The sequence below is a fragment of the Vanessa cardui genome, chromosome 11 (assembly GCF_905220365.1).
Source record: "Vanessa cardui chromosome 11, ilVanCard2.1, whole genome shotgun sequence".
Lineage (NCBI taxonomy): Eukaryota > Metazoa > Arthropoda > Insecta > Lepidoptera > Nymphalidae > Vanessa > Vanessa cardui.
In genome coordinates this window covers 3,491,865-3,511,552 of record NC_061133.1, presented here as the reverse complement: position 1 = coordinate 3,511,552, position 19,688 = coordinate 3,491,865, and the positions used below count along the sequence as shown (strand labels likewise).

General features: G+C 33.3%; 2 protein-coding genes across 2 annotated transcripts; one reads left to right on the top strand and one right to left on the bottom strand.

Moving 5' to 3' along the window:
* Window positions 1-1,310: 1,310 nt before the first annotated feature.
* Window positions 1,311-13,701, top strand: LOC124533604 (15-hydroxyprostaglandin dehydrogenase [NAD(+)]-like). Its single transcript, XM_047108991.1, has 5 exons — window positions 1,311-1,511; window positions 3,278-3,517; window positions 12,308-12,481; window positions 12,920-13,074; window positions 13,455-13,701. The coding sequence occupies exons 1-5, from the start codon at window positions 1,416-1,418 to the stop codon at window positions 13,603-13,605; spliced, it is 816 nt and encodes a 271-aa protein (XP_046964947.1). The 5' UTR covers window positions 1,311-1,415; the 3' UTR covers window positions 13,606-13,701.
* Window positions 13,702-13,732: 31 nt separating this feature from the next.
* LOC124533602 (15-hydroxyprostaglandin dehydrogenase [NAD(+)]-like) lies at window positions 13,733-17,027 on the bottom strand. The gene is made up of 5 exons (XM_047108990.1): window positions 16,879-17,027; window positions 16,205-16,444; window positions 15,355-15,531; window positions 14,523-14,683; window positions 13,733-13,968 (listed from the first exon to the last, which is right to left on the bottom strand). Exons 1-5 carry the CDS (start codon window positions 16,972-16,974, stop codon window positions 13,830-13,832), a joined length of 813 nt encoding a protein of 270 aa, XP_046964946.1. The 5' UTR covers window positions 16,975-17,027; the 3' UTR covers window positions 13,733-13,829.
* Between the last annotated feature and the right edge of the window lie 2,661 nt (window positions 17,028-19,688).

The following is a 19,688-nucleotide window of genomic DNA, read 5'->3' as shown; positions in this document are numbered from 1 at the left end:
AACCAGAGATTAGATATGAACCCTAATCAATTTATGCTTATAAGACGTTCTGAGTAAACTTACATAAACGAACATACGACAATCACTCGTTATGACATACTGATATATTCCAGCAAATAATATAAAAAAAATTGTGTTTAATTCAAATCAGTTTGTTTTCAGACCAATAGAAAAATCCCCATTTGTAGAACATTTAAATGCAAAGCTTATATATTCTTTTTTTTTAATTTGTTTTGTCAGAACTATAGATCCGAACGTAGATATACTCATAAAGAGGCCTGTAGTTTTATCTCCATTACATAATACAAAAATAATTAATTATCAACAAGGTGATATAGCTGACCCTAATTATTGTGGCCCGTCAAAGATCATACGAGGTTATCGAAATATCAGAATTAATTAGACAACATAAAATTGAAATGAAATTATTCCCGAATTAAAGTTGGAAAATTCTTTTATCATAGCAAATCAGTAATGATTGCGTTGTACGTTGCTTGTCATTTATTTACCAACACATCAATTACCTAGAGACGTTTGTCCATTGTCTGAACTATGATGCATTTTCAGCTATTATTTTAATTTAAGGTATGTTTGATGGGCTTTTCACGTTTTTATTTTGAGTTCAAGTTGAATAAATTAAACCTGCACGTAAATCTTTTCCAAATAACAGTACTCAGTATTGTTGTGTTCCGGTTTGAAGGGTGAGTGAGGCAGTGTAACTACAGGCACAAGGATATAGTATCTTAGTTCCCAAGGTTGGTGGCACATTGACGATGTAAAGAATAGTTAATATTTCTTACAGCTTCATTGTCTATGGGTGATGGTGAACATTTACCATCAGGTGGCCTAAATGCTCGTCCGCCAACCCATACCAAAGAAAAATAAATTAATTTGTTTCAAAATCTGCTCAAACGATTTAAACACATTTCTATTTATCGAGTCGATTGAATCTATAGGTAAAAATCTAACATTATTTTTTTTATAAAAAATTAGAAATGATGAAAAAAAGTTTTACATTACAATTTTAATAAGTTAATATACATAATTATCATTAGCGCAATTCCACGCCAAAATTTTGATATAACATGAAATTCACATACATGTTGGCACGAGTTTGAACATTATATATGATTCATATATGTAAACAAAGTTTGAGCCAATCACATATGACTAATAATATTATCAGTGGTTATAGATTTTGCAAAAATTTAAATTTTAGCCAATAACACGTTGTTATCTTATTTTTATTGAATACTACCATATCTTTCAACTTTAATAACATCCTTATCGTTATTAATTATTCGATTTTCACATTACATATGTACTTTTATACTTGCTTCATAAGCATTTAATATAAATAGACCGCCTATTACGTTATGCAGCTTATTTAAAAGTTAACAGTGTCATCATAAGTCATGTTCGACATAACGAATAAAGTCGTTTTCATAACGGGAGGTTCTATAGGCATCGGTGCTAAAGTTATTGAGTTTTTATTGGATGAAAATGTAAAGGTATGTTTTAGTACAAATAACTCGTTTTTTTTATGTTAGTTGTACTGTTAATTCTGTTTTTTTTTTTTTTTTAATAAATGATTATATTGTTTAAGTATTTTTGTCCTGTACCGTACTGTAGATTATCTAGAGCGACTTCTATGAATCAAAACAAAACTATGAATCAAATTAAACATCCGAACAAATTTTTAAACAAAAAATTTTTTTATCTATAAGGTCAATTCAATAAAATTTTATCATGATCAGCATAATATGTTGGTAAATATATTATAGTATATTGAACTCAACTAATAGTGTATCAGCTGGTCACAATGTTTACTTCCATTATAATTATATATTTAAACTAAGCTTTTTATATTCACATAATAGGATGTAGAACAGGTTATTTGTAAAACACTCCCTGAATAATATTTATTTGGATTTGATTATTTAGTCGAGATTTTGATGAGAGATTGATGATTTTGAAGATGAACGATGCCAATCAATTGATTAGAAATATTAACACTTCTATCTCAGAACTAGTAAATGACAGGTCGACATTTTATATCTGGGCTAAAAGAGTTTTTGCAATGTATTACATTTTTATTTATATTTGATGTCGACCAAGGAAATTTCATGAATAAATATATGACTGAGTTTGTAGAATGAAATAATAAGTATACAAATCTGTTAGACGTAATTATGACGTTATATTAATTAATAAGTATCGAGATCAAGATTACTCAAAGAGAGTATTATTAGATCTTGTCGTAAATATAATTAATTCGACATGGCAGTGCAAACTTTAATACATATCATAACTAAAATTTTACAAATAAATGTAAAACTTCATTATATATAAAGTAACAGTCTGTACATTTCCCACAACTGGGTTAAGGCCTCCTCTTCCATTAAGGGTTTGGAACATAACCCTCGTTATATATACCTAATAGTAATTACTCGTTGGGTATAATGTCTAAAATAATATAAGATAATAAGATAATCTAAAATGATATAAGAAATATAAATAACTAAAGGCCCGTTACAGCTTCACACGGGTGGACAAAAGTTTTTATTTATATTTTTAACGTCTATGTATATATTTTTGTTGATTTATTAAATATATTGAAATATCTTTATTATTGAAATGAAAACTCCCTGGTGTCTAGTTTTTTTCCCGACATGTTTAACAATTGTTCTATTTCAACTTATTTACATAAAAAACCTTAATAAATTATATACCTAAATCTTCCTCGCGAATCTGTGTATCCGTGGAAATGAAAATCGGTTCAGCAGTTTTGGAGATAATCGCGAACATACATACTGACAAACGTGGCCGGAGGACTTTGTTTTATAATGTGTAGTGATAGTGATATCTTATATCGTAAAGACGGAATTGATACAACATGTTATGTTCATGTAACTGTCATTACACTGGCTAACTCGTCATATAAACTATAAGCAATGCAAAAGTTTGGCTATCGAATAACTGAGTAGGTTTTCCAGTACCTTCCACTATAACGCAATATAACCGACAGATTCATTACGACTGTTAAACTTAATAAACTCCCAATAAAAAAACGTCTTTAGATATGGGATAGTATTTGATGTTAAACACATAATCAAGTTTAGAAGTATCTGATCAAGTAGAGAGTTGATATGGAAGATGGAACAGATAATATTCGTAAGGAATCCTGTATGTTTCGTTTGAAATTCTGCCACATTCCACCAAACTGAAATATAAGAGGTACGAACAAGGATATGTAATAAATAATATTATGTTTCAGCACGTAGCCAATCTGGACATTGCAGAGGACAAAGGAATCGCGTTACAGAATCAATTAAACAAGAAGTACGGAGCTAATAAGGTCAAGTTCATAAAGGGAGATGTCACGAATCAGGATGATTTATATGGAGCGTATCAGGCTATCATTGAGGAACAGGGATATATAGATGTAGTAATAAACAACGCTGGTATCATGAATGACAGCAAGGATACATATAAGAAGGAAATAGAAGTCAATGTGGTAAGTCGATTTATGTAAGATATATCTTGTACTCGGTGTGTAACCAGCCTTATTCTAAGAGATTTATTTTTATATTTTTTATTTATCTAATCAATATAAGATGTTAATCCACAAAATAAACAAGGAAAAAGATTAACAACAACTGCAATTACAGTGTGATACACAATTATAGCCTAAATAAATAAGTAAATGTATACAATTAATTTTAAAATGGCTCAAGACTAATAATACAAAATAAAAAAAAACACCAAAACAAATAAATGATTGTAATGAATATGACGGCGCATTCGTAATCCCGGAAGCCAAGTTGATTATTTTGTAATAAAACTACCCTCGTTTTAGCGCCTTAGCAAAGCGAATGTTAGAGGACATCTCGCTTGACGGAACTCGGGTGACTGGTGTCATTGTGCTCGGGTCGGTGTAAGAGTCCGGTCATATTCGGCGCATGCGCCACGTTGTCCGCGGAACGTCTAGTGATTTCAGTTAATATCAAGTTTGAACTGTATAATTGAACTTAGATATCAGTGCTTAGTTAATTGTAGTGAGTTAATTAAATTGTGAAGTATGTTAAATCAACTATTTGAATTATAACATCGATTATTACATTAAGCGTTAATTATTTTCTCCTCGCCCGTTAATCCACGCCACTATGGAGCAAAGAAATAATTCTGATATGGGCCAAGTTCCTATATCAGAAGTGGGATACGAAGGGCATTCAAATGAGGAGAATAGTGATCGTCCGTCATCGTCAAACTTTCTGCAAACAATGGAAGCCTTGTTGACGAAAATAATGTCAGCCTCTCAACCTACTTCGATTACACAGTTGATCCAGTTCGATCCTGATAGTACAGATGCGGATATAGAAGGTTGGTGCAAAGTAACTGAAATTATCGTGAACAGTAAAAAGTTACAAGGGCCCGAATTGTTATTAGTTTTGACACATGCATTAAAGGGCAGAGCAGCAACGTGCTTAACCAAATTAGATGTAACGCAGTTACAATGGCCCCAAATAAAAGAAATGTTGCTGGCTAAGTTTGCAAGGCAAATGTTACCCCAAGATTATTTTGATAATGTCATAAGATTTCAAATCGGTAACAAAGAAAGTGCATGCGAAGCCGCTATGCGTCTATGGGGCTTAATTGAGCGGATTCCTCGAGTAGAAATGGCTGAAGATATGAAAGTAGGTCTTGTTACTTCGGTGCTGTGTCAAAAAGACAACTGTTTACGTCGCGAGTTGAACTCCCATGTTATATCGACACGATCTCAGCTTCTTCGAATTTTAAACGGAGTGTCTCTGAAAAGGCGATCAGAAAGCGTTGAAAGCCATGACGTTGAAGCAAAAAGACCACGCTACTCCGAGTACAAGTTCACGGGTGCCTGTCATCATTGCGGTATATTGGGCCACAGGGCGGTAGATTGCCGCAGAAGAAAACAAGAAATTACTGTTACGCCGAAGCCAAACGACAAACTACGAGTACCGACGAATGAGAGGAACCAGTCTGTCAAATGTTACGTCTGCGGTCAGCCGGGACATTTGGCCTCATCGTGTACCAACCGACAAAATCCCGGCGGTTCAAGCTCAATGGTGAAGGAGGTGTACCTCTGCGACCAGAGACCGATTCAAGGCGAGTTGACGATATCATCTGGTGAGACTATTTCTTTTCTTTTTGACAGTGGGTCTGCCTGCTCGCTTGTATCTGAAAATTTTTCGGATAAGTTTCCGGGTACAGTACATAACGAAGTAGTTTCTTTGAAAGGCATCGGTTCATCGGTAATTTATTGCAACAAACAAATTTTGAGTCAAGTTAGAATTCAAAATGTTTCAGTATCTCTTTTGTTTCATATTATCCCTGACAATATTGTCTCCGAACCTGTAATTATTGGGCGGGACCTTATAGAGAAGGGGGTAAAAGTAGAGATTAACAGTGACTGCATTATTTTCTCAAAGCCTGAAACGTCCCAAGCGGATTTGTGTCAAACCTTAGACAATTTTGACTTTTCTTCTATCGACACTGATTTAGAAGGCGATGATAAAAAAGCGCTTATCGATATTTTAAAGACGTATAGCTCTTTTTTTATTGACGGCATCCCTAAACGTAGAGTAAAAACAGGTTCTTTGCGCATTGATCCTATAGACCCTAATAAAATAGTACAGAGAAGACCCTATAGATTATCCCCGGTCGAAAAAGACATTGTCCGCGAAAAGGTAAATGCTCTCCTTGAAGCAGGCGTTATCAGAGAGAGCAATTCCCCTTTTTCAAGTCCCATTCTGCTTGTTAAAAAGAAGGACAACACTGACAGAATGTGCGTAGACTATAGAGAGATAAATGCTAATACCAAACCGGAACATTACCCGTTACCAATAATTGATGAACAAATTGACAGATTGAATGGTGCCTACACTTTTTCTTCATTAGATATGGCATCAGGTTACCACCAAATTCCAATAGACCCCGAAGGTGATAGTATTGCACGCACGGCTTTTGTCACTCCCGAGGGTCAATATGAATATTTGACCATGCCCTTTGGCTTGAGAAACGCCGCTTCGGTGTATCAACGTTGTATAAATAAAGCTCTTGGTTCCCTCAAAGATGAAGTAGCGCTTGCGTACATGGATGATGTTCTGTGTTTTGCCCAAAACATTCCTGATGGCTTAAAACGTCTTGATTTAACACTGAAAGCCCTATCAGAAGCTGGCTTCTCTTTTAATATACGCAAATGTAAATTTATGAAAAAAGAAATTGACTACTTAGGCTATGTTATAAGATCTGGTAAAATTACTCCTAATCCTAGGAAAGTGCAAGCACTTGCTAATGCACCAGCGCCCAAAACTGCTTCCCAAGTACGCCAATTCTTAGGGTTAGCCTCCTATTTTAGAAAGTTTATACCCAACTACACCCGCTTAGTCGGACCGTTGTACCCGCTCACTAAGTTAAAGGGTCCAATTAAATGGTCAGATGTCCACAATAGCATTCACAAACGAATAGTTAAAATCCTCACCACAGAACCCGTTCTAACTATATTTGATCGCGAACTTCCTATAGAATTGCACACGGATGCCAGCGCTGATGGTTACGGTGCCATTTTAATTCAAAGAAAGAACAACGTTCCTCATGTCATTTCATATTTCAGTCGCCGGACGACTGACACGGAATCGAGGTATCATTCCTATGAACTCGAGACCCTGGCAGTCGTTCGAGCGGTGGAATATTTCAGGCATTATCTGTATGGCCAACATTTTACTGTTTTCACGGACTGCAATTCTTTAAAAGCTTCTAAGTCAAAAACAGACTTAACCCCAAGAGTACATAGATGGTGGGCTTTCCTACAAGCATATGACTTCGACATTGTCCATAAGCAAGGCAGCAGCATGGAACATGCTGACTACCTTTCTCGCAATCCCCTTCCGAACCCTGAGCAGGGTACTTCCAAAAGTGAGATCAGCACGACTAGTAAGCCTGTAAAGTTTGTAGAGTTACACCAAGGGTGGTTAGCGGTAGAACAAAAACGTGATGCATATATTCAAGATCTAGTTGCCAAGCACTTAAATAATGAATTTCCCGATTCAATCAGTCATACTTACGATGTCAGAAACGAAGTCCTATACCGCAAAATTGAACGGAACAAAATTAGTCGTTGGTTACCTATTATACCTCAGTCGCTTGTTTGGACATTAATCAACCATATCCATACTGAAATCAAACACCTGGGTGTTGATAAGACGCTTGATAAGTTGTACGAGCAGTACTGGTTTCCCCAAATGGCTAAGCAAGTACGTCTTTTCGTTGATTCTTGCATCGTATGCAAAGCATCAAAAGGTCCTTCTGGGGCTCAACAAATTCGTCTCCACCCGATACCTAAAGTACCCTGTCCCTGGCATACTATTCACATAGATGTAACTGGGAAATTAAGTGGCAAGAGTGACAGAAAAGAATACGCTTCAGTGATAATTGATTCTTTCACCAAGTATGTCCTTCTGGAGCATACTCCATCTCTCGATGCCAGTTGTGCTATTAAAGCATTAAGAAGAGCCGTCTCCCTTTTTGGCGCACCCAAGCGAATTGTATCAGATCAGGGAAGGTGCTACGTAAGCTCTGACTTTAAAGAATTCTGTAAAACACATGGCATAGAACTTCACCTTATCGCGACAGGGGCTAGTAGGGCCAACGGTCAGGTAGAAAGAGTCATGCGGACTTTAAAATGTCTGCTTACTATTATAGAAAACGACCCACATAAAACTTGGCGTGATGAACTCCCTGAGGTACAATTAGCGCTTAATACCACTCGCTGTAGGGTTACGGGATATACTCCCACTGAATTAATGTTTGGCATACGTGCTCAATCTTTAGGGATATCGTCAATAGCTCAAAATCCTGACGAACCAAGATTAGACCTAGATACTATCCGCAATGAAGCCTCCGTTAATATCGAAAACGCAGCGCAAAAAGAAGTAATTAGATTTAACAAGGGCAAAGCTCAAGTAAAACCTTTCTCTCAAGGAGACTACGTTTTTGTTAAATGTAGCGAACGCAACCAGACTAAACTGCAAAGAAAGTTTAAAGGACCTTTCATTATAACTAAAATTCTGGATAACGATAGGTACGAACTGAAACATATTAATGGTTCAAATCGCGTTTTAAAATACCCCCACGAAAATTTGCGTGCTGTACCCAGAGGCTTCCAAGGGTTAGTTGATATATCCACTGTACTAAGTAATAATGAGGCCGAGACGGCGGAGCATGGTCGGGAAGATAGAAACGAAGTATCATCAGATGATGAAAGTGACACCCTTTCGGTTTCGAGCGCCCGCACCATGACTGCTAGCTCAGCAACTCTGACGGCCTCAGATATTGATGAAGCATAAATGGCTAATGTGAGTTTGAATATATTTGCATTGTCCTTAATTTGATGTGTGTGTGTGTGTGCTTCTGCGGGTTACTATATGCTATCGATGAAAATGACTGGCTTAGCAGCCGATGTTTCTATTGTAGCTGAGAGCAAAGCATGAAGGGGCTGGCTCGAAGGAGTCCACGTCCGGTCGATGCTTTGATAACTAGTGAAGGGACTAGCTCATAGGAGTCTAGGTCCCGAATCATTGTTGAATTGCTTGCGTATAACTAGTGTAGATGAAGGGGCTAGCTCATAGGAGTCTATGTCCGGACCATCGTTCACTCACATGTGGATAACTAGCGAAGGTGAAGGGGCTAGCTCATTGGAGTCTATGTCCGGACCATCGTTCACTCATACGTGTGTCAATCTGATTATAAATTTGTCAAAAAAGAGAGATATTAAAGGCAGTGACAATTGACTAAGCGCAGTTGATTTTAGTCAGAGATGGACGAGCTTTACTCTGAGCTTCTTACTTCATTTCAGATGAACGCCCATAGGACGCACAGAGACGTGCGTTCGTCAGTATGGCCGTGACGGCGCATTCGTAATCTCGGAAGCCAAGTTGATTATTTTGTAATAAAACTACCCTCGTTTTAGCGCCTTAGCAAAGCGAATGTTAGAGGACATCTCGCTTGACGGAACTCGGGTGACTGGTGTCATTGTGCTCGGGTCGGTGTAAGAGTCCGGTCATATTCGGCGCATGCGCCACGTTGTCCGCGGAACGTCTAGTGATTTCAGTTAATATCAAGTTTGAACTGTATAATTGAACTTAGATATCAGTGCTTAGTTAATTGTAGTGAGTTAATTAAATTGTGAAGTATGTTAAATCAACTATTTGAATTATAACATCGATTATTACATTAAGCGTTAATTATTTTCTCCTCGCCCGTTAATCCACGCCACTATGGAGCAAAGAAATAATTCTGATATGGGCCAAGTTCCTATAAATAATATAAACATAGTTATAAACAAACAAGCTGTTGGTCTTAAAACGCATTTAATTCGTAAACAACAAAAAAATACTTAAAAACGTATCTTAGTGTTAGTTCTTATATATTGATATTGTTTTTATTTGACAAAAGAGAGCTTTCCTGTCTATTATAATCTTTGAGCTCATAATTATGGTTCAAACAAAGAACCTCTTTTATTTCGAGTCGGTTGAAGCACAAAAACCTCCTCCTGAATGTAACAAATACTTATCTGAAAACCGCACCCAAATAGCTTTAGCCAAACGCGAGATAATCGCAGACAAACATACCTACATACAAACAATCGAACTGAGAACATCCTTTTTTTCGAAGTCGGTTAAAAATTATTTTCAAGATGTTTTTAACAATTTAGGAATACTCACAGTTGCGTAAAATAACATTGACCTTTTGTTACAATTAGTCATAATCATTGTCATACTAGCACAAGTTTTCAACTCCGTGAAGTCAATAAACCCTTCGATAAAAAAAAATTACCTTTGCCAATTTTAATTTTAATAAATTTACGTTGTTTTTAAATGAATAAGGTATACCTATTGCTTAACATAAGATATACCTATAGATGATAAAAAAAAGGGTTAGTACTTGTTGACTTTCAGACAGAAATTCTGTGTAATTTATATAACTTTGTATTAATATACATATATAAATGTTGGAATACAGTCACTATGGAGTTGCTATCAGGTTCTTTTCGGTAGATTCTATATTCTGAACCTTTGCTAACTTTTTATTTAACACTTCATAGACCGGGAGATGATAATGACAAAATATTTGGTCATTTGTACCAGTATGGCGGTTCTTCAGGGGTCTAATTACATAAAAGCAAAAAGGAAAATGATGGTCATAGCGCTCGCACCGGCGGCCCAATCGCGTGGGCATTAATCGAATGCGTAAGAAAAAAATGCTTGTATTTTCAGATAGTCGAAAAAAAAAGAAGTAGGCGGTAGCGTAATGCCATACTTCTCGGGTGCGGCTTACAGCCCGCCATACCGACGCGAATACATTAATTTTAATAAAACAATTCAACCATTTGTACCAGACTAATTTTTGGATAGTATTATATCATCTCCCGGTCTATCAATAAAATAAAATTTAAATATAAAAGTATTTGTCAAGGCCTACTTGGTAAAATATTTATAATTTTGACTACATGTCAAAAATTATAATGAAATTACGAAAAATTCAAATTAAAATAATTAACGGTCGTTTTTATTTCATTGACGTAATAAGACATGTAAAGTATATTATAATTACAATATTATTATATTATAATTTTATTATAATGCTCGCTTGGGCATTGAGGCATACTTGTTATGTGTAATAATAATGATTTTTACATTTTATATGTATTAAAATTCACACGTGGACCTCAAGCGTAGATAACGGGTTCAAATCTGCTTAATTTAATGATTAAAAGGTTATCATTTAATTCGATTATGAAATAGATATTTTAAATAAAGATAACATAACATATAATTCATGTAAATCATCTCAAGAAATATTTTTAAGTAAACATTGTTGGAAGATCTTCAAGTGTCAAGTAAATTTATTTTCAGTTAGGGTTTTTGCGAATTTAAACATAATTTGAGACATTGTCGTACGATGTAACAATGCGTTATAACGTTTTTTTTTTCGTATATCAGATTTAATTCCAGGACCAGATTAGAACAAAAAAATACTTATTGAATTATGAACAAAATTGTTTATAAATCTCTTTGAGCTGTTTTCCGCTATATTATCTTGTTATTTCAGATTAGGCATATGACGATCACTTGATAAAGTCACCTTGTTTACATGATTGGCATTTTATTGAGACGTTTTGTATACATAAATTTATGTTCAAAGTCACAAAATAACGCTTATCACTGATTATCTATACATCTATTAAGAAAAAAATTAAACATCAAATGAATGTTCTCGAAATTATTGATTTTAATAAGAAGTAATATATTATTGTTTTAACAGTGTAAATATTTATTATGAATTTATTCATGGCATTCATAGCTTCGTTTGCATAATAAAGACATTTACTTTAGGTAAATATTTAAATAAGATCATTTTGGTTAGAATGATCATCTAAAATTGACAATTTCTACAGATTTTTCAATAGTTTTGAGTTTGTTTTTGATGTTATGAATGATGAAAAAGGTAATTAAACAATCTTTAACCTTGATTTGACGTTAAATCAATAATTGAGAAGAAAGTAGTAAATTGTTAGAAATACTGTACAGTGGTGTGTCTTTGTGTAAGGCTTAGGTATCGATTAAACCAGAAAATTTGCGGGCATAGATATGTATGACACATTATATACCACTTGCGTTTTATTTTAGTTGATTTCTGACGGTAAGAATTAGGTTATAATCGTATTTCTTGCAAAGTAATCAGCTTTTATTATTATAGTAAGACCAAAGAGTAATGGAATAACTTTTCTATATGATATAATATTATAAATATCAATTTAAGAAAGTTGAGGTAAATAAGGCATTTATTTATATCAATTTTAAAATGATAGATAAATGTAAATGTTTGTAAAACACTTTGTTAGTTTTAGAACCATCAATATATATATAAAAATTTTAACAAAAAGAAAAATCGACTTCAAACAAAACACTATTTTTAAACAAATAAATTTGCACTAAAAAGTAATAAATATAATTACATATTCAACATATTTTTAGAATCCTAAATAAAATGAAATGAAAAATATTACACTACTTAAAAGGCGATATACGATTGTATAACGTAATTATAGTTATTGTTATACTTGGAGCCGGTGTCATAGAGAGTTTTTCGGATTCTCTTACCAGTACTTTATTTAACCTATATTACAAAAGATCTTAGTCATTACTTAGTAAGTTGGTTGAAAATATAAGTCAAGTTAAGTGGAAATAGTTTTAAAATAAATATTTTTCAGACTGCACTAATATCAAGTACGCTGAAAGCTATGGACGTTATGCGCAAAGACGAGGGCGGTAAGGGGGGCGTTGTGATGAACATGTCTTCCATCGCAGCCCTGGTTCAAGATCCTATGATTCCTATCTACTTTGGTACGAAGAGCGCTGTCTTACAGTTCAGTAATTGCATTGGGGTAAGCTAAAATTTAACCTCATTTAGCGGTTGTTTAAATAAATAATGTTTTGTCTCTTTCTATCATCATATGATATTATATTTTGTTAAAAAATAACCGTTGCTTCATCACCAATGCGTAACCTACCTTGGAAACTAAGATGTTATGTCCCTTGTGCCTGAAATTACTCTGGCTCACCCACCCTTCAAACCGGAACACAACAATAATTATTACTGTTTGGCTGGTAGAATATCTGATGAATGGGTGGTCCCTACCCAGACGGGCTTGCACAAACTACAAATTTATTTTATATGTCCGATAAAAATGTTAACAGTATTACAAGGTTGTAAGTCCTAATCTTGACCATATTAAGTAACTAAAATAAATTTATACGATGTTATACAAAATACTATAATGGTATACAAACTATTTTATGACCTTGTTTCATATATATATCAGATGCCCGAATACTACGATAGAACTGGAGTTAGTGTGCTAGTAATTTGCTTTGGTGCCACCGATACCTCGCTCTTGTCCAAAGAGAAATTGGGAAATTTTGACAAAGAAGTCGAAAAAAGGTTGTTGGAAACCATATCTACGCACCCTTTACAGAAGTATGTTATCTTATATTAATTATTGTTTATTAGTTAATTCAATTTAAGAAAGTTCAGGCAGTTAAGGAATTTATTTAGTTCAATTTAGAAAATTCTAATATTGTATTGTATTGTAGTAATTTTTTGTCATTGTTGTTGTCTATAATCTATAGACAACAACAGTGACAAAAAATATATTATTTATGACATATTATTTATGCCAAAATAGTAGGAAAACAACGTTTTTTTTTGTTTTGTTTACATTACCTTTTTGTTATTATTTTTTTGTCACTCCGGTATAATATAAAACACTAATTTTAAAATATTATTTATTAGATGCGGAATTTGATATTATATGATACCAAATATTTTATATGTAAATTGTTGTTTATTTTTTTTAGGGTTGAGTCAGCAGCACGCGGGGTAGTCGATGCGATTAAACAGGGGGAAAGTGGAAGTACTTGGCTGTCAATCGCTGATAGACCCGTAAGAGATGTTACAAGCACTATCAAGAAAGCGTACGGTATCCTTAGTGAGCTCGTTTACGAATGATGACAAGGATGATAACCAAACCAAAAGCCTCAACGTTGTATATTATGAATTGTGCGCACACAATCAAATGAAAGTTAAAAAAAATGCACAATTTTTATTCTGTAATATAAAAATATAATTTACTGATGTTAATTGTTGTTTTATTCCCCTTTCGTTCATTAAACACTTCGTAAAACATCTCAGGGTGTTCTAGGAGTCACTTCCAGCAGATCCAATGTCATATCTTATATCTTTGACATAATTTCATAGGCTTTACTTATATTGCTTGTGATGTCAGAAATCTTATTGGAGTTTACCAGCCACGTGCTCCCGCTTTTACCTTCTTTGTATCCTTTAACAACACCTTGGGCGGCAACCTCGGGACTGGAAATTCATTAAAATTACATTTTAAGAGAAGTTATTGTCTGTATACTAATGCCTGTATAATATAGCTATTGTTAGTATTTTGCTCTCCAGATACGTGCAGGTTATATATTTACAAGAGTAATAGCGATTTTCCCAAAGTTTGTGACCGTATCTTTTCCCCATTATATAATTCAGAATTATTCAAAATTATGAATTACATAATTCAGCACTATCAATTGTTTTTTTAATTGTAGTTGCGCCTGTTTGTATTGTCGATATCTTTTAATTCGATCAAAAGTACAGATTTCTTAAACTGTTTTTTTAATAAATGTAAAGTCTAAATTACTCAAAGATTAGAATACATGATCTGAACAGATATTCGGGATTAAATCCGGAAAAGCACTGCATATTCATTAGTGTTCATAATTACGCCTTGCTGGTAGGTGTAAAGTAAAATTTTCACGACACCTATGTGTCAGATGAAAATCTTCATATCGAGTATCCACGTATTAACTTTTCGTATCATTGACGGGCTGTTATACTAATAATAAAATAAAATATTCGGCACTCACGTTTGCATAAGACTGTGACGGCTGGTGTACTTTCGGATACTGTCTAACTTTTGATTGACAATATTATCGGACGAGGCACATTTTTCGAATATGTCCGTGTCAGTCGCTCCAAAACAAATTGTAATTACGCGAACGTTAGTATGTCGATAGTAATTTTTCATCTGGAACGAAGTATATGGTGAAAAACTTATAACTAATTTTAAGATAAATATAGAAAATAACTCGTTTCATTTCAAATAGTCTAGACTCATATTATATTATTCTACGGTTAAACAAAATTAGGTTACGTATAATGCCATATACTGATTTAAAAATATGACACAAAGCAATGACATTAATAATAATATGATTATGCCATCGGCGTATTGACTTACCATGTAAGGTCAATTCTATCAGTAACGTACTTGCATTGGGGACTATGGATGTACATTCGGGGTAAGAAAAGGTTCGTCACCTTAAGGTCTATTTTCGTGTGCTCAGTATGAGCGATAATCTGTTATAGAATAACATATTGCGTCGCAATGATTTGATGTTTCGATCCAAAAGGTACTAAGAATTTAAAACACAATAAAGGAAAAAAATTAAAACTGACGAAGGTTTTCTTACTCTGACTGTGCCTACTCACCACCAGGCCGACCATTTTTTATATAACCGTGAACAAATTAAAAATGTATAAATAAAAATTGGAATGAAGATCTGAAGCAGATTATCAGAAATCTTTGTCATACTTTTGGATATTTGATTTAAGATTAAGTTAAATTTCATGAGCAGTATTGGTTCTTTGATTAAAATTAGCTTCAACGATCGAAATTATAGTTTAATTATTTCTTACCCCGATGCAACTACTAAAATGAAGCACTGCACTCTTCGACGATGCATATACAAAAAGAAATGGCGAATATTGTGCCAACGCACTAACTGAAGAAACATTAATAATGGTACCCCCTTTTCCTCCTCGATCTGTCCTCATTAGTTCCAGGGCTTTAAATGTAGATGACACAACTGCAGCCTATAATATTATTACTTAAATATAAACTCATGACTACACAAGTCTACACACTATACAGTATAGAAACTTTAAGATGAACGTAAATGACGCAGAATAAAATATTTCAATACAATCTCCATATTAATCAGTTTATGTAAATTAAAAAAAAAAAAACAATGGTTTGTTTTTTCTTCTGTGTATCGTTTACCTGTTATGTTTATAGTTCTAGTTAAATTTCATTATTTATTATCTGTTCGAACATAAACAAGAGCTCTGGTCTGCGGTAGAAACTAGCTTCTGGAAATTGCATTTATTCAAAACAGGATATTAACCATGTTTCTTTTATTTTTATTTCACGAGAGCTTCATGAACAAGACATTCGAAGATAATGTCGAAATATCGAGCTCCATCAAATAAAAATTAAAAGTATGGTAAATTTCTCGTTTTCAATAACTGTAATTATAAAAATAACCACTTTCATTTAAATCTTATATAGATTCTGGAAAGTTTGACAAGTAACAGATAACCTCATGAGGTTCGATTATTCTGTTGTAAATTATCAATAAATCGGTATAATCTATAGGTATGTCTTAGAATTCCAATGACTAATGACTTGATATAAAGTATGTCCAAAGTAAGTAAGTACTTAAACTAAACTCACTTAGCACCTAAATTTCGTATTCACAATACTCACATAATTTATATCTATTTCCTTTTTGTATGTCGTTAAATTTTCAGTTGCTAATCCAGCGTTGTTCACAAGAACATCAATCGCACCAAATCTTTCAACAACTGCATTAAAAATTGCGGATAATTCTTCATCTTTAGTGACATCACATTTATAGAATTTAACTTTATCAGTAGTGTACATTAGTGATAAGTCCTGTTCAAGTTTTCTTCCTGAAGAATCATCTATATCCAACATACATACGTGCTGAAAAAAAAAACAACGAAGTTATTCTTAATTGTATATTAAAATAGATAGATTGTTTAAAAGAAGATATAGTTAGAAAGAATGTTTCTTGTGAGATGACGTCCGTTAGAGAACTATGCAAGGAAAAAACATGCTACATAATCCTCAAATAAAATTGGGATAAGGGAACTAAGTCAGTAGTCGTCAGTACTTTGAATTAATTCTTAAATTGTAAATGGGATCTAACTAAAGTCACTGCTATGAGCCTTTCTGTTTTTAGGGTTTTAAATTTTCTCTGACAACCTTTCGTCTTTTTGTGAGAGTTTGGATCAGGTAGTGTTTACAGTATCTAAGCTTGTATCCATCCAAGAATCACAATCAATAATTTATTTATTAATAAATACTTTTGTTGTATTAATGTTTATTTTAATTAAGATATAGTTCTAAGGACTTACTTTTACATTTTCTTTAAGAAATTCTTTCACAATGCTTGCACCGATACCATTGGCTGCTCCAGTAACGATTGCAACTTTGTTTTCTAAGCTAAACATTGTTATGTATTTTGCATACAATTAAATTGCGAAAAAATTACTGGAGCTCTTGTTACAATCACTTAGTATTTTAAAATAATAGATAATATACTTTGAGCAATTATTTATATTACGTACTATGATATTATGATGACGCGCGCAAATCTTGTGCCCTACTGCGTGACGGGTGTACGTTTTGTAGCACTTGTATAGCCATTACTTTTTTAAATATCCGGTTTTATGCTCGTATTTTGTACCTTTAACAAAAAATTATATTGTAAATAGATTTTTAGTACTATTTGTTCAGTCCTGATGATTTTATCAGTCCCTTATATCAACTATGTTATCGATTTTATCTCAACTTCATTAATGATCGATACTTTTTTTATGGTATAGGTTGGCGGACGAGCGTATAGGCCACCTGATGGTAAGTGGTCACCTTCACCCATAGACAATGACGCTGTAAGAAATATTAACTATTCCTTACATCATCAATGTGCCACCTTGGGAACTAATCTGTTATGTCCCTTGTGCCTGTAGTTACACTGACTCACTAACCCTTCAAACCGGAACACAACAATACTGAGTACCGTTGTTTGGCGGTAGAATAATTGATGATTGGGTGGTACCTACCCAGACGGGCTTGCGCAAAGCCCTACCACCAAGTATATTGGGGGTGTATGATGGAAATGAAAAGGTACCATTCGTATTAAGTTCAAATATACCTTTTCCTACTACCAATATTAGTACGGTCAGGAATACGTACGTACAGGAATCGGAAAATTTAACTCTTTTTGTTAATATATTCACTGATTGAATTCAGATTTTGGGATATGGATTGGATTTTGAGGTTGCTACAAATACATTTATCCATATCAAATGGGGTCTACAACTATTCGCCATTTTTTTAAGTTAAAAGTAGTTTTTTTACGAATACGAATATTACTGATTTATCTAAGTTTTAAGTTATACCACCGATGGGTTCCAGACGAAATAGCTCTTCAACGTTAAACAGCATAGAAATTTTGTGTATAAAACTTATTTTTAAATGGTTTTTTACTTGGTTCTATTAACCGATTACATAACAGCTACCAGTTTATTTTAATGACCCTTAAAGTCAACTCTTTCTTTCTCAACCTTCTTTACTAAGAAATGTATATATTCATTGTGATCAATCAAACGGTGACGTCTATTAATATTTAACATTACCGACATATATATGGTAATAAGGAATATAGAAAAATTATATGACAGTTTAAAGGTTAATATCAGTGTTAAATAGCAGATCGTATTAGTTTTGTATTTATTTATTAATTTGGTAATCCAACAGTTTTTATACATAAGTTGATATATTGACTATTATATAACATATAATTAAAACTAAAATAGGATTAGGTACACAGGTAACTTAAACATATTAATAACTAGAAGACTATATATATAGTATATCAGTTAAAATAAGGTAGTCGTGTCATAATCATGTTTGAACTGATCGATAAAGTAATAATTATAACCGGTGGTGGAAATGGCATCGGTGCGGCCCTCGCTAACCAAATGCTAGAGGAAGGTGTCAATCATTCATTTATTAATAACAAAAAATATATAAAACATAATACGTTATAATACATCACAATTACGTCTTAATACGTTTTGCGTAATTATAACATCTAGTTATCCCTTTTACTTATTGTTTTTATCAAGCTATCCTTTTTTAGTTTTAACGAAATGTAAAAATAAACTAAAATAAACGGTCCCCGGCGCGGCACACTTTTTCTGTTGTTTAGTATGCATATAACATATCTGTTTATTAGAATATCATTGTGAAGATACAATTCATTCTAATGTAGGCGTTCAGCGAGGAGATACATTGGGTCCTGCTCTTTTTAGCCTAGGTATTCATATTTCGAATTTAAAATCGAAATTAAACGTTTGGTATCTACATGATGGAACTATAGGAGGTAAACTAGATGACGTTATTGAAGATTTAATTAAAAATTAGAGAACAATTTGATAAAGCTGGTCTTAAATTGAATTTTTCAAAATGTGAATTTTTTTACGGATAATTTAACTCATGAAAACATTAGTTTGGCAATGGATAAATTTAATAAAATTGCATCTAACATAAAAATTCTTCATAAAGATACACTTTGCCTACTTGGTGCACCACTATTTGATAGAGCCTATTCTTAACGATAATTAAAATATTTTCGGACAATTTTGACAGATTGGGCATTTTAAATTCTCATATAGCTTACACCATCTTAAAACATTGCATTTTTGTTCAAAAATTAATGTACATTCTTCGTGTGAGCCCAATCAGGAAATATCAAATCAAATCAAAAAATCTTTATTTGGACACACACACACCTTATGCAAACAATATAATAAAAGGAACGTAAATAAAATACAAAAAATATATATTAAAGGAACGTATAAGAATAAAGAATAGAAACTAAAATAAAGATGAAAATTAAACAAAACAATGTGTGATGCCCAAATTGGTACCTAAGCCACTCAGCATATAATATGTTGAAAATCATTGTTGTGATTAGTTTCAACACTGGTATTCTTTGGCCGCCAATAACTACGTACGTCACGTCGTAGGAAGTGAACTACGAGTATGTGACATATAAGTTCACAATAATTACATAAATATAAGTATAAGAATATATGATAATATAATTTAAAAAAGAAGGAAAAAAGAACAACCGTAAATACTTTAGTCATAGATTGGA

Bases quoted from the DNA above. Each gene is read 5' to 3' on its own strand.
- LOC124533604 (XM_047108991.1), top strand. From the start codon at position 1,416: ATGTTCGACATAACGAATAAAGTCGTTTTCATAACGGGAGGTTCTATA. The intron at 1,512-3,277 runs GTATGTTTTAGT...ATTATGTTTCAG, and splicing joins TATTGGATGAAAATGTAAAG to CACGTAGCCAATCTGGACAT. The intron at 12,482-12,919 runs GTAAGCTAAAAT...TATATATATCAG, and splicing joins AGTTCAGTAATTGCATTGGG to ATGCCCGAATACTACGATAG.
- LOC124533602 (XM_047108990.1), bottom strand. From the start codon at position 16,974: ATGTTTAGCTTAGAAAACAAAGTTGCAATCGTTACTGGAGCAGCCAAT. The intron at 15,532-16,204 runs GTGAGTATTGTG...ATAATATTATAG, and splicing joins AGGAAATAGATATAAATTAT to GCTGCAGTTGTGTCATCTAC. The intron at 13,969-14,522 runs GTGAGTGCCGAA...ATGAATTTCCAG, and splicing joins CGTCACAGTCTTATGCAAAC to TCCCGAGGTTGCCGCCCAAG.